This window comes from Oncorhynchus clarkii, chromosome 11, assembly GCF_045791955.1.
Source record: "Oncorhynchus clarkii lewisi isolate Uvic-CL-2024 chromosome 11, UVic_Ocla_1.0, whole genome shotgun sequence".
NCBI classification, from domain to species: Eukaryota; Metazoa; Chordata; class Actinopteri; order Salmoniformes; family Salmonidae; genus Oncorhynchus; species Oncorhynchus clarkii.
The window spans coordinates 13,734,316-13,749,396 of record NC_092157.1 but is presented as its reverse complement, the minus strand read 5'-3'; the positions used below and the strand labels follow the sequence as shown (position 1 = coordinate 13,749,396).

General features: G+C 42.2%; 2 protein-coding genes across 2 annotated transcripts in view; one reads left to right on the top strand and one right to left on the bottom strand.

Moving 5' to 3' along the window:
* Positions 1–829, top strand: part of LOC139420227 (protein kinase, DNA-activated, catalytic subunit) — a 45,217-nt gene extending 44,388 nt beyond the window's left edge. The window contains exon 86 of the mRNA XM_071170081.1: positions 13–829. Coding sequence (XP_071026182.1) covers positions 13–217 — 205 coding nt within the window. The 3' untranslated portion in view covers positions 218–829. The remainder of the gene's footprint in view (positions 1–12) is intronic.
* A 41-nt stretch (positions 830–870) lies between these two features.
* Positions 871–7,806, bottom strand: LOC139420228 (GRB2-associated and regulator of MAPK protein 1-like). The gene is given in 7 exon segments (XM_071170082.1): positions 871–2,979; positions 3,310–3,470; positions 3,771–4,707; positions 4,709–4,938; positions 5,125–5,255; positions 6,269–6,409; positions 7,414–7,806. Coding segments are annotated over 7 exon segments (2,580 nt in total). The 5' UTR covers positions 7,535–7,806; the 3' UTR covers positions 871–2,120.
* Positions 7,807–15,081: the final 7,275 nt, after the last annotated feature.

The window sequence follows — 15,081 nt, the reverse complement described above, 5'->3', positions numbered from 1 at the left end:
GTTTGTTTTTAGTGAGGAGCTGAAGCTGGGCTTGGAGAAGGACTCTGCCTTCAAGGCCATGCAGTCTGTGGCATTGGGAAATGAGGAGCATAATGTGCGTGCCCGGCTGGGGCCCGACAGCCTGTCGGTAGAGAGCCAGGTGGACTGTCTTTTGGACCAGGCCATGGACCCCAACATTCTGGGGAGGGTCTGGGTGGGCTGGGAGCCCTGGATCTGAAATGCACACATCTCTCCCAATGAGGCCCCTCCGAGACACAACTTAACTATGTTTGAATACTTTAAAAACACACCCTTCCTTGAAGTAATCACTGATTCAACTAAAATGTTTTGCATGTCAGCAATCAAGTTTAATATCACTTTCTAAATACATAAATACAGCCGGTATGACGCCTGTTGCGTCATAAGAAGCAAAATGCATGAAACCCGGCTGTACTGCTGTATTTTGAAAGTTATATATCTTAAACGTAATTGCTGACATTTTGGGACTACATCAACAATGGACTAATGAAACAAATACCAAATTATAATTTTAGGGTGGAATTTTCCTTTAAGGAGCAGAGATTTCTTCAAGGGAACGAGGAAGCATGCGTTCCTATAGTATTCAAACAGGACCAATGGACTGTTGCCCACGATATAGTGATGTTGTTCCTTATAGATTATGAAGTTAGTACATGAAGCCCTGTCTTCAGTCTTTTTATGATTGTTTAAAAAAAATGCTTAAATGAATTCTAACACACTCAAATTAGACACTTCATTGTTTAACTGTCTTTTTGTTTGTTTGGAAGGCACTGCATGGCGAATCATTGAATAAAACAGCAGTCCTTCGCTGTGCATTTGCAAGGTTGTCGTCATTGTAGCTCAGCCAAAAGATAAGACGTGTCCATGTTTATTGATCACAGACAACCATAGAGTTAGGTCAAAACATAATGGGGGTCCATAAGTTAGTACGTTTTCCCATGACAGTTTGTAGATGCATTTTCCAGTTCATGGTCCTGTGCTACTGAACATTTACTGTCATAACAGTACAGTAATTTGACACACAAACACTGGAAAAATGACATGGTGTATTCAGTAAGGTGAAATGTTGCAGATAGCTATAGTCGTAACATGATTTCACGTTTCTATACATGAATCATAACTGCTATACAAAGCATATCTATCTGAACGTTTTGTTACCCTTCACCACCTTGAACCCCAGCTAAATGTAGTATAGTTAATGGTCTATGGTGGGTTCAGGCAGATTAGTCTGGTCAGTCTCAAGTCAGAGAATCTGTACAATAAGGGAAGATATTGTTATCCCAGATTATATCAAATTAATAAATGGCTAGTAGTTATTAAATACTCTTTAAAACCCATGTAACATATCCTTAGTTTAAATAGCAAGTTCTCCGTTTAATTTGTCAAACCATTGTCCTTTAGCAACGGTACATCCTGGTAGTTGTTTCTTGAACCCCAATGCTTCCTTTAACCATTACAAAGTCAACATTGGTTTTAAAAAAATGAAATATAGATTTAAGGACACTTGTCATGAGTTGATTCACAGTCTATTTGTACTGGCAACAGTGGTTTTACTCAAGTGCATTTCATTATGTGGAATATGAAGTTATTGTATTGGTGGTTATTACTTGCATATTAATTCAGCATTACAAGAAGCACACACACGCATAAATTAGTTAAATGCTATCGCTTGGATCGCAAACTTTCATGAATAACCTCATTACTTCTATTGAAAGGCTTTGGGTTAAAGCAAATAGTAACGGAGTTGAGGGAATGTCCCTAAAGAGTACAAACAGATATAATGACGAACACACAACAAACACATCCCTGTTACATAGACAACTGTAATGATTACCAGGGTTGGACTTCGGAGAGCTGGATTGACAAGTTAGGCAGCCACCTTCGGTTTTCTGGTTTAACAAGAAAGCTTAACGTTGAGTGTGGGTTATTGAGGGTATATAGTCATTTATATACTATGCCCAATTCATGTGTTATCCTTCTCAAAGAACTTGAATGTGCAGAGTTGTTTCATCTGGCCAACTTCTGCTATATGAAATAACCCCCAAAATCATTTCTGGATGTGCATAGCATTTGAGTACAAAACATTTTGTTAAAGGGTTTGGCTATATTTTAGGCCTCCAACCTTTAATAAACTGCATGAGTTTCTTCACTTGGAGTTTGCTTAACTTGAAGTCCTCCGTCAGAATCTCCTCCGTAAGCTGCAGAAGTAGATTCCCATCGATTTTCTCTGTCACGAACGAAGACACAATGTCACCGGAAATGCCGATGAACCGTAACGATTTGGACACCTCTTCGATGGAAAGTCCAGAGAGGTTGGTGGGTGGTTGCCATTGTCCTCCGGGCACTGGCAGGGAGGGGGAGGACAGTGGCGGTAGGGGGGGATAGGAGATGGAGAATATTTCTGTCGTTGTGACCTGGTCGTGTTGTTGGCTGACCAGGCACTTTAGAGTGTCCTGTGCCGTATCTTCGACAGAATCTTTACATGTCTCGTTTGATTTGGGCGTCCTCGGTGGCAAGATGGGGCACGATAGGCTTTGTTTAGTGTTGCATTCGTCTATCATATTGTCTCTGTACATTTCCAGGGTGTAGCTCAACGACTTGGTGCAAAACTGATTAGTGTATGAGGCTTTGTGGGATTTCAAGGGGATGGCGCTACCGCCCTTCTGCTCTTTTCTATCAAAGTCCAAAAGGCATGGCGACTTGGGTGTGCCAGAGGATCTTTTTCTGGGATAGCTGTAGTAACTTCGACAGGGGATGGGAAGAAACTCCTCCATGCTTTGAGAATCCCCTCCACAGAAGTCGTTGGGCCACGATAGTCTAGAAGGGCAGGAGAGTACGCCGTCGAGAGGTGGGCTCACGTGGGATGCTGTCAGGCACTCCTTGTTGCCCTTGACCCAGTTACAGGGGTAACATACGTGGTTCTGCTCGTCTGCCTCTGTCACTTCATTCTCTCCTCCACTGCTGCGAGCAAAACAAAAATACCAAAGTTAGTGAAAGAACTAGGTACAAGTTGAGTCTAAACACTGCTAAAATATTCTGAAATAATGTCACATAGGGCTAAATGTAGCCCAACACTCCAGACCATTGGGAGGGAAACAAGGGCTATTAACTAGTCAGCAATGTGTAAGGAAGTGTGTACATAAGTTGTTTTTTTATGGTAATTTCAATGTATCATCTAGGATCAGAATAAAATCCGTAGACCGTGCAAGACAAAATCCTAAATTGAGTGTGAAACATGCATTGAAGTCAAAAGGTATGCGCAAATGATGAGGCTACACATTGGGATTTTACATGCTGTGTAGGCCTGAGGAATAATAGGAGAGAGTGGGGCTTGGAGAGCGCGTTTCCGTCTGCCGAGCCTTATCTACAGCCGGCGTTGGGGTGGACATCATCTGCTTGGAACTTCGGGGGGGAATGGGAGGGGCGTTCAAATGACGGCATTCTACCTTCACCTGGAGAGGAAGGTGAAGGTAAATCAGAAAGCCTCAAACCACTCCAAAACAGCCAGTGAAAACAAGCAATGAACAACTGCTAGGTAATTTGGGAGATGGTTTGTTTTTAGCTGTGAGAGGATGTTTACACTAGTAAAGAATATTATATTGTTACAATGTAATGTCTCAAACACTGGGCCTACATCTGATCATAAGCCAATTATATCAGTAACATCAATATTTTCTCCAATTTGCTTGGTAGTAATACTGTAATATTAGTTGTTAAATGTAGCCATGATGATAGAACTCATGTGTACTCACAGCTTCAGACTTTGGTGGGACTGGGGGCGGAGCTAGACAGATTTCAGAGCTGACCATTGGACCCATATGAGAGGAGGAGGCGGGGTATGATATGACAGCCATGGAGGTGGCGATGGTGTTGCTGGTGCTTCTTGGATCCTCGCCGCCTACACTGTGCCCTCCTCTTCCCCGACTTGATCTCAAGTGGTCCAGCCACAGCTCCTCGTAGGGAACATCCGACTTGCTCATGTCCTCCAGCAGCTCAGGGAAGAGGTACTCTGTGTCAACTGAATCAGCCAGCACGCCCTCGGATGGCAGGAGCACCCAGTCTCCGCACAGCGTCATGCAGCCCTGCAGGTTGACCTCGCTGTTGCTGTGCAGGTTGTTGCCATAGACACACACCGAGAGCCGGTGGAATGACTGGGTAAGCTCGTCACGGGCGTACGTGAGAGAGCTGGGCATGTGCGAGGGGCAGCCGTTGCTGCTACCACCACTACTCTTCTTGGGGCTCCTCCCATCAACGTCATTCCAGTCGGTCCTGACATCACGCACAGCACGGGAATAGTCGTCAATGTCAAACTGCTCCTGGCAGTAGGTGAACCAGCGGTGCACCATGGTGTCCAGCCACAGCTCGTTCTGAAGCAACCCTTCAGGGATGATGAACTTGGGCATGGAGGCCATGTGGAGCGGGAAGTGGACGGGGATGATCTTGTTACTGCGCAGCACGCAGCCCACCACCACCGTCTTGGTCTGGATGTTGACCAACTTGTAGCGGTGACTCTCGCGGATCAGGTGGACGTCATGCTGGTTGCGCGGTGGGCTGCCAGGCACGCTGACATTGACGGGCAGCCGGGTCTTCTCCACGATGTTGCGGATGGTGTGCTCCCCCTCCTGCATCTGAAGCTCTAGGGGGCTACAGGTGCTGAAGCGACCCTTACACTGGAAGGGCAGGCTGACACTCGTTGGTCCGGTGGTTCATGCAGATGAGGCAGGGCATCTTGCTACGGCTCGCGATCTTGCTGATGGAGTTGAGCTTGCCGATTTTCTTGAAGATGGTGTTGAAGCGAGACTTCTCCTTGGACGCCTTGGCGTACAGGATCTCTGCCTGGCCCATGAGGGTGAGCTCATCACCGGTGCTTAGTGTGATGTTGTACACCTCCGTGTCCTCGTTGCATTCGCCCGAAGCCATCTGTGAGACGAGGACGTGTTGGATTGTAGTCTCATAGCCTAAAGATCACATAACTATAACCCCTAAACACTCCAATTGACCTCCTTATGACAATGTCACATCTGTAGATTTTGGAAATGTACATAACTTACAAGTCACTAAGGCTAAAATCAACTTATAATTAACTATCAACCAATAGCAACTGACCTTCACATTGAACGTAATTTCCTCCATGACATACACCCGTTCGGGAAATGCTTTGGCCACCTCCTCCACACTGTTGAAGTACTGCACCGGCTCCTTGACATCTCTGTCCTGCTCCAGCAGCTTAAACTGACCTACAGGAAGGGGTGGAGAGAATCAGACAGGATAGCCTGGCTGCATGTTACCTTTGTTTATGTTACTGGATAGGATAGGCCCTTTTAGTTTAGTCTGTGCATCAAAAGGAAATATCTCTGAAATATTTCAGTCAACACACAACAAAGACCCTTTGGGAACATTGCTATCTGAATAACCCTGGTTCCCAGCAGTAGCCTCAGCCTGCACCAGGCCAAGCTTTCATTGCAACCTCAATGTTCCAGTTATGTACAGTGTTTCCGTGAATCAGTTTTACAGTCTGACTAAGTACACTTCCCATATGCTGTGAGGCGAGAGCATTGATCATATGTCAGTCTGAGGTCCCATCGGCCAGATCAGTTGGATTGGCGCAGGCGCAGCAGAGAGTCAGTGATGTAAAAAGGGTACCGTCTGTGTAATCATTGATTCAAGCCTGAGAGGCTTTTAAGATTAGTGAAATGTGACTGTGCCTGTTCTAAACCCTGAGCAAACAGTACAATGTGCATGTTGCATATTTGATTCTAGCACAGGATTTAAAATGTACTGGTTGTACAAATCAATGTATTTTTCCTTGATTAACTTCAATGGCTTTAGAAAGGCATTTTTAACAATAAAAAAAAGCTTCTTTTTTTTACCTTTATTTTACTAGGCAAGTCAGTTAAGAACAAATTCTTATTTACAGAACGACAGATTTGTACCTTGTCAGCTCGGGGGTTTGAACTTGCAACCTTTCGGTTACTAGTCTAACCACTACTCTAACCACTAGGCTACCCTGCCGCCCCATCTTTTAGCAAAGATCTGTCTAATCAGTCCACGTGAAGTGTGATGTAAAATAGGTTGCTTAAATGATATGCTAGACTGTGGCAAGGGAGAGTCATAGTGAATGTTGTAAAGGTTGAGTGGGTTTAGTTTACTGATTAATATTACTTGAAGGCATTCACATACATCTGAATAAACATTGCCACGTGAACCACTGACAAAGTAGATTTAAAAATGGAACAGTGATTTAACGAACCTTCATAATGTACCGGGATCTCTATTTTGGGCCCAATGACATAATGGCCTTCCTCCAGACTGTGTGCAGTGATTGTAGTCCATTGACGACAGGAATGAATCAAGAGGTAGTCATTGTCTCGTAAGACGTCCACCAACTCACCTGGAGAAGAGAGACACTTTCATTCAAATTACACAAGTAGCAAACATCAGTCATAAAAAAATGAGGCACAATTTCACAGATTGATTTGAATACAGTAATATCAATCATTTAAAATGTATAACTAGTCATCAGTCCCTCATGAATGGTATATTTTACATGATTAACGTTAGCGTATCACCTCGTTTAATGTAGACTAAGCATTAATCTAGACTTATAACTGTAGGCTATAAATGAAAATAGCCATTTAAAACTATGTAGCTAAAGCTTTAAATAGAACTGTAGATATGGCTATCATCATGGCCTAAACCAAATTACATTTGCTCTATTGTTTAGCTACGTTTTTGTTGGTAGCCCACTCGGACTGCATTTCACAGTATCTTTTCTGTATGCATACATGCATTGTACCAAGCAACCTAAGGAGGGCATGCGACAGAAAAAAACTATTGCAATGCATTCCTCTTTCAATTACAAATATAGCGTTATGTTTATTTATTTAACTAGGAAAGTCAGTTAAGAACAAATAATTATTTACAATGATGGCCTACCCCGGCTAAACCCTAACGACACTGGGCCAATTGTACGCTGCCCTATGGGACTCCCAATCACGGCCGGTTGTGATACAGCCTGGAATCGAACCAGGGTCAGTATGACGCCTCTAGCACTGAGATGCAGTGCCGGGAACTTAACAATCAAGCAAAGAATATAGCTAGCTACAAGCGTTTATACATTTCTATCTTTTCAAATTTTATTAAAAGGCTAGATAAGCTTTTGCAACTTTGTTGACTAACGTTAGCTACGTTGTCAACAATGACAGAGTAGATAACTGTTAGTTAAATTGGCTAGCAATCATTAACTAGCTAACATTAGATGGCTATGCATCTTAGCTAGCTAACCTATATAGTTAGGTTGGAGGCTAGCTAACTTAATTGGCGTATTGCCATTTTAAGCATCGTATTAACTCGTTAACCCTTACTAAAAACATAAATTGCTCAAAATTTACCTACCACTGTCCAACTTCACAATTTGCGGCAATCTATAAACACTGACAAGTCGATCTAAGGGTAAAGACGTCGTGCTCCATGATACATCTTTCAAATTATTGTACAGCATTGATCCAAGGTCCATGTTAGCTTGTAAACAGACGACATGCGTAGCATGAACGCACCACTTCCCGGCGTTGCTGCTAGCTTTGCATTGTTTTCAGTCATGTAACCTACACCTTTCTTTTGGTTCGGTTTTGTTTATTTTGAGGTTAGCTAGCTATTTTTTTCCTGAATTGTCGCACAGCCATGTTAGATCCGTAATAGCTAGTATGCTAGTTGCACCTAAATTGACAGGAAATGCTGTGTATTGAAACCATAGATATCTGCACATGCCAGACGCCTACTTCTCAAACTATTCCCTTGTCTGGGTCGTCACTAGTTACCACAGCCATAAACCCCGCCTATTTCTAAAATGTTACACTGCTAACCTTATGCCTAACCCTAACCTTAAAGACAAAAAAGCACATTTTTGTTTTCATTCGTTTGTACGATATAGCCGGTTTTTACTATGGCCTGCCAGTCAGATGTTGAATTCACCGCAAGGCCAAGCTTGAGATTCAACACAAACTGGGGAATCCAAGGGAGTATATCATTCATTAATTCAGGTCTTTATTTTACTTTGTGCCCTACTCGAACAACTATCAGGCTGACAAATATGTTACGCATATAACTTATATAAACGCATATATTGTGCTATAAAGGTTATGCATATTATTTATCCACACGAGAAATAAACTAGTTAAATTACTTAAAAGTGGGAGCTGAAGAAGATCGGTGCCTGCAAGGTGGGGGATCAAAACAGCCAATATCCTTCTTGAGAGTCCACTTTCAACCTTATATGCCTAGGCTACTCCAGCACCATTCATGCATACATTTGTAATGCTATACTTGTAGGAGAATGTGACCTGTTGGTGAATGATATTAAACCATGCTTGTTTTTTTTAGAGAAGGTCACACAGACCCTGTCGTTTTCCACACTGTCCTTCTGTATCTAGAGATACAGTACTTTATATATATCAAGCTATGAGCATATAGGTGGCGTACTTGATCTTGTGGTAGCCTTTCTCTTGGTCCAAGTCAGAGATAAGTCTTAGCAAAACCAGCTGTTGCCTCTTTGAAAGGAACATGAACAGCGTTTTCTCAGATCAATACTCTGTCACGTAAATGTTTTATTTATTAATTTCACCTTTATTTAACCAGGTAGGCAAGTTGAGAACAAGTTCTCATTTACAATTGCGACCTGGCCAAGATAAAGCAAAGCAGTTCGACACATACAACGACACAGAGTTACACATGGAGTAAAACAAACATACAGTCAATAATACAGTAGAACAAATACGATGTGAGCAAATGAGGTGAGATAAGGGAGGTAAAGGCAAAAAAAAAGGCCATGGTGGCAAAGTAAATACAATATAGCAAGTAAAACACTGGAATGGTAGATTTGCAGTGGAAGAATATGCAAAGTAGAAATAAAAATAATGGGGTGCAAAGGAGCAAAATAAATAAATAAAATAAATACAGTAGGGAAAAAGGTAGTTGTTTGGGCTAAATTATAGGTGGGATATGTACAGGTGCAGTAATCTGTGAGCTGCTCTGACAATTGGTGCTTAAAGCTAGTGAGGGGGATAAGTGTTTCCAGTTTCAGAGATTTTTGTAGTTCGTTCCAGTCATTGGCAGCAGAGAACTGGAAGGAGAGGCGGCCAAAGAAATAATTGGTTTTGGGGGTGACCAGAGATATATATATACCTGCTGTAGCGCGTGCTACAGGTGGGTGATGCTATAGCAGGGTCTTGTAGACCTAGCAGGGTCTTGTAGATGACATGGGTTTGGCGACGAGTATGAAGCGAGGGCCAGCCAACGAGAGCGTACAGGTCGCAATGGTGTGTAGTATATGGGGCTTTGGTGACAAAACGGATTGCACTGTGATAGACTGCATCCAATTTGTTGAGTAGGGTATTGGAGGCTATTTTGTAAATGACATCGCCGAAGTCGAGGATTGGTAGGATGGTCAGTTTTACAAGGGTGTGTTTGGCAGCACGAGTGAAGGATGCTTTGTTTGGTTTGCTGGTCAATACATGTACTGAACATGTAACCACAGTAATGATGGCCAGTAAATCAATGAATACAAATATAATATTGACAAATTAAACACATTTTAGACCTTGAATCTTTTCCAACATGTCAACAGACACTTTACTTCAAGTAATTACGAAACATTTCAGTGTTAACTTTCTCTTTATCCCTGGTTGATCTACATTTCAGAGCCTCTTCAGTGTGGATGGGGTATAGCATACATTTTCTACAACAAAGACAGCACTTCCAGTTTCTGTTCTTTACTCTGTATAACTCTTTCATCTTCATTCCTAGGCACAGCACATGGAACCACCATTGGCATGCAAAACATTCAATCTAAAACAAAACAAAGCATAATACCCTATAAATAATATCAATGCAGTATGACAAATTAGCCATCCATTGTGTTAAATCATAAATTGTCTTACTTACTTAATTGTCACTGTTGTCAAAAGATTATAAACATGTTAAATAAAGTTACTAATCCAGTCAGTCTTTGGGCCACATCCAGGTTATTTATCAGTGGCACACATGAAGCAGTTGTTGGCTTTGTTGAACTCTGAAATCAAATCAAATGTATTTATATAGCCCTTCGTACATCAGCTGATATCTCAAAGTGCTGTACAGAAACCCAGCCTAAAACCCCAAACAGCAAGCAATGCAGGTGTAGAAGCACGGTGGCTAGGAAAAACTCCCTAGAAAGGCCAAAACCTAGGAAGAAACCTAGAGAGGAACCAGGCTATGTGGGGTGGCCAGTCCTCTTCTGGCTGTGCCGGGTGGAGATTATAACAAAACATGGTCAAGATGTTCAAATGTTCATAAATGACCAGCATGGTCGAATAATAATAAGGCAGAACAGTTGAAACTGGAGCAGCAGCACAGTCAGGTGGACTGGGGACAGCAAGGAGTCATCATGTCAGGTATTCCTGGGGCATGGTCCTAGGGCTCAGGTCCTCCGAGAGAGAGAAAGAAAGAGAGAATTAGAGAGAGCATATGTGGGATGGCCAGTCCTCTTCTGGCTGTGCCGGGTGGAGATTATAACAGAACATGGCCAAGATGTTCAAATGTTCATAAATGACCAGCATGGTCGAATAATATTAAGGCAGAACAGTTGAAACTGGAGCAGCAGCACAGCCAGGTGGACTGGGGACAGCAAGGAGTCATCATGTCAGGTAGTCCTGGGGCATGGTCCTAGGGCTCAGGTCCTCCGAGAGAGAGAAAGAGAGAAGGAGAGAATTAGAGAACGCACACCTAGATTCACACAGGACACCGAATAGGACAGGAGAAGTACTCCAGATATAACAAACTGACCCTAGCCCCCCGACACATAAACTACTACTGCAGCATAAATACTGGAGGCTGAGACAGGAGGGGTCAGGAGACACTGTGGCCCACTCCGAGGACACCCCCGGACAGGGCCAAACAGGAAGGATATAACCCCACCCACTTTGCACAGCCCCCACACCACTAGAGGGATATCTTCAACCAAATCATGGGCATGAACTGAACATATGGCTGACCCACACAACTACATAAAAATAAAGAATTACATTTACTTTTAATTAAACGTCATTACATACCAGACATTTTTTGTATATCCTCAGCCATTTATTTTTGCAGTTGGTCCATGTATTTTTGTGAAGGTTCTATATCAATTTGGGAGGGGATGTTGGGGAAGTTCTGTGCAACTCCCTTGGCCATCTACACCACAAAATAAAATGGAGTTTTTGACCCATTCATTATTGAAAATGTAACTATCAAACCTGCATTACTAAGACCCTGCAACTGAAGGTGTCCTGCTGCATGGTGTGAGTTATTTCCTCTCCTTTCCACTTTATGTCCACCCAGTCGTCTTTTCCATGGCAGGATCTTCTCATTTTGAAGTATTCTCCTTTTTTATGTAAATCTAATGGAATTCTGATTAGTTCTAGGCAAATGAATACACAGGCCACATTTGTTTGCTGTTTTCCTTATCACTATAATCTAATAGAGGTAATTTCCTTTATGCCCCATTCTACACACACACTTACACACACACACAGCTTAAATTATAGTTTACATACACACTAGAGGTCGACCGATTAATCGGAATGGCTGATTAATTGGGGCCGATTTCAAGTTTTCATAACAATCGGAAATCTGTATTTTTGGACACCGATTTGGCCGATTTAAAATAAATAAATAAACGTAAGTACTTTTTTTGACACGTTTATTTAATCTTTTTAGGCAAGTCAGTTAAGAACACATTCTTATTTTCAATGAGGGCCTAGGAACGTTGGGTTAACTGCCTTGTTCAGGGGCAGAATGACAGATTTTTACCTTGTCAGCTCAGGGATTCAATCTTGCAACCTTACAGTTCACTAGTCCAACGCTCTAACCACCTGATTACATTGCACTCCATGAGGAGCCTGCCTATTACGCAAATGCAGTAAGCTAAGGTAAGTTGCTAGCTAGCATTAAACTTAAAAAACAATCAATTAATCATAATCACTAGTTAACTACGCATGGTTGATGATATTACTAGTTTATCTAGCGTGTCCAGCGTTGCATATAATCGATGCGGTGCGTATTCGTGAAAAAGGACTGTCGTTTCTCCAATGTGTACCTAACCATAAACATCAATGCCTTTCTTAATCAATACACAGAAGTATATATTTTTAAACCTGCATATTTAGCTAAAAGAAATCCAGGTTAGCAGGCAATATTAACCAGGTGAAATTGTGTCTCTTCTCTTGCATTCAGCCCACAGTTTGTGCTGCCTAATTTGCCAGAATCTTACTTAATTATGACATAACATTGAAGGTTGTGCAATGTAACAGGAATATTTAGACTTATGGATGCCACCCGTTAGATAAAATACGGAACGGTTTCGTATTTCACTGAAAGAATAAACGTCTTGTTTTCGAGATGATAGTTTCCGGATTCGACCATATTAATGACCTAAGGCTCGTATTTCTGTGTGTTAGTATGTTAAGTCTATGATTTGATAGAGCAGTCTGAGCGGTGGTAGGCACCAGCAGGCTCGTAAGCATTCATTCAAACAGCACTTTCGTGCGTTTTGCCAGCAGCTCTTCGCTGTGCTTCAAGCATTGTGCTGTTTATGACTTCAAGCCTATCAACTCCCGAGATTAGGCTGGTGTAACGGCTGAAATGGTGAAATGGCTAGCTAGTTAGCGGGGTGCGCGCTAATAGAGTTTCAAACGTCACTCGCTCTGAGACTTGGAGTGGTTTTTCCCCTTGCTCTGCATGGGTAATGCTGCCTCGAGGGTGGCTGTTGTCGATGTGTTCCTGGTTCGAGCCCAGGTAGGAGCGAGGAGAGGGATGGAAGCTATACTGTTACACTGGCAATACTAAAGTGCCTATAAGAACATCCAATAGTCAAAGGTTAATGAAATACAAATGGTATAGAGAGAAATGGTCCTATAATTCCTATAATAACTACAACCTAAAACGTATTACCTGGGAATATTGAAGACTCATGTTAAAAGGAACCACCAGCTTTCATATGTTCTCATGTTCTGAGCAAGGAACTTAAATGTTAGCTTTCTTACATGGCACATATTGCACTTTTACTTCAACACTTTGTTTTTGCATTATTTAAACCAAATTGAACATGTTTCATTATTTAAAGGCTAAATTGATTTTATTGATGTATTATATTAAGTTAAAATAAGTGTTCATTCAGTATTGTTGTAATTGTCATTATTACAAATAAATAAAAATCGGCCGATTTAATCGGTATCGGCTCTTTTTGGTCCTCCAATTATCGGTATCGGCGTTGAAAAATCATAATCAGTCGACCTCTCATACACACAGCCTAAATTATAGGCACTGAACCATTTACAGGCAATAATAAAAGTAGCATATAGGATCCAACCCTATCAGAGTGAATAAATGTAGGTTATTTAAATATTGACAGTTTTTCATCAGTACGTCCTTAAAGAAAGTCATATCACAGACGACAGTGCAGATGTTTACGAGGAAGTCCAAAATTCACAATGAAGATGCTTCAGCGGAAACAGGACAGCTTTTTTTTGGATACCAGACCAGGCAGCTGGTTGTCATCACAAAGGTCCAAGCAGCAACGGGACTTTGAGGGTCTATGACACTGTCATTACATACATTGACAAGTGGTTTGATTTCTCACCAGAAAATGTAATGGTGAAACAGACCAGCTTCTATGAGTATCTCTCCTTCACTGACCTGGAGCAGGTGGTGGTTGCCCTCAAAATGAAGAGTTTTTTTGTGCTAGCCGGAAGGAAATACGGACAGGATACCACAAAATCCACCAGTGAGAAGTGGGTGGCAGTTTTTCAAAACCTAGGGAAAGCCAACTTGATCAACATGTTCAGGATTGTCTCATTTGTCCTCAGTGTGCCAGGCTCAAATGCCTTTGTAGAGAGGATTTTCTCTGATGACCACTAAATGGTCAGACTCAAACAGATGCAGCACAGAAGCTCTGTGACAGAGCTGATCAAAAATGAACTCTAGATATCTGTGAACTGTGACTTGTCATGTAAGGACTTCTCTCTGGTCATGTAAGGACTTCTCTCTTCTCTCTATGCAAAAGGACTGCTTGAATCAGTTGAGCAGCAAAAAATATCCATGGAAAAAGTAGATTTGGTGAGTGACTCATGCCACCTTTTGTCCCTTATTTGGTAGTGATAGATTTGTTTAGGGCCCAAAGGAGTTTTACATGGACATCAAACTTAAGAGCTGCCAACTCTCACGCATTGGCCGTGAGACACACGCGTGGTCCAAGCACACCAAGACAGTTGTGAAGAGAGCACGACAAAAGGTTTTACAGTTGCATCACTGCCTGGTTTGGCAACTGCCTGGCCTCCGACCGCAAGGCACTACTGAGCGTAGTGCGTACTGCCCAGTACATCACTGGGGTCAAGCTTCCTGCCATCCAGAACCTCTATACCAGGCAGTGTCAGAGGAAGGCCCTACAAATGGTCAGACTCCAGCCACCCTAGTCATAGACTGGTACTGCTTGCCATGCGCCAAGTCTAGGTCAAAGAGGCTTGGCTACCCAGAGTATATCAAATGGCTACCCACAGTATTTGCACCCCCCATACTGGTACCCCCTTTTATATAGCCCCGCTATTGTTATTTAGTGCTGCTTTTTAATTATTCGTTTTTCTTATCTATTACCTTTTTTTAAACTGCATTGTTGGTTAAGGGCTTGTAAGTAAGCATTTCACTGTAAGGTTTTATTCGGCGCACCTGTTGTATTCGGCGCATGTGGCAAATACAATTTGATTTGACCCTATTCTCACGCTCACACTCCTTACGTCGTATATCTCACGCATTGAAAAGTACTGCTTTTATTTTATTTTTTATCCATTGTATAGTGCGTTAACTTTTCAACCTTGCTTCAAATAGTTTTGAAATCGGAAACTGCAATTTAACATCAAGCGGAACCTCTTGCCACAGGACTGTGAACCGCGGCACATTGAAGGATATGATTGGTTATGTAAGGAATCAAGGGGATTGGATGTGTATTTTAAAGAAACGCCCCTTAAGATGAGAATGGAGAGAGAACGTTCTCCG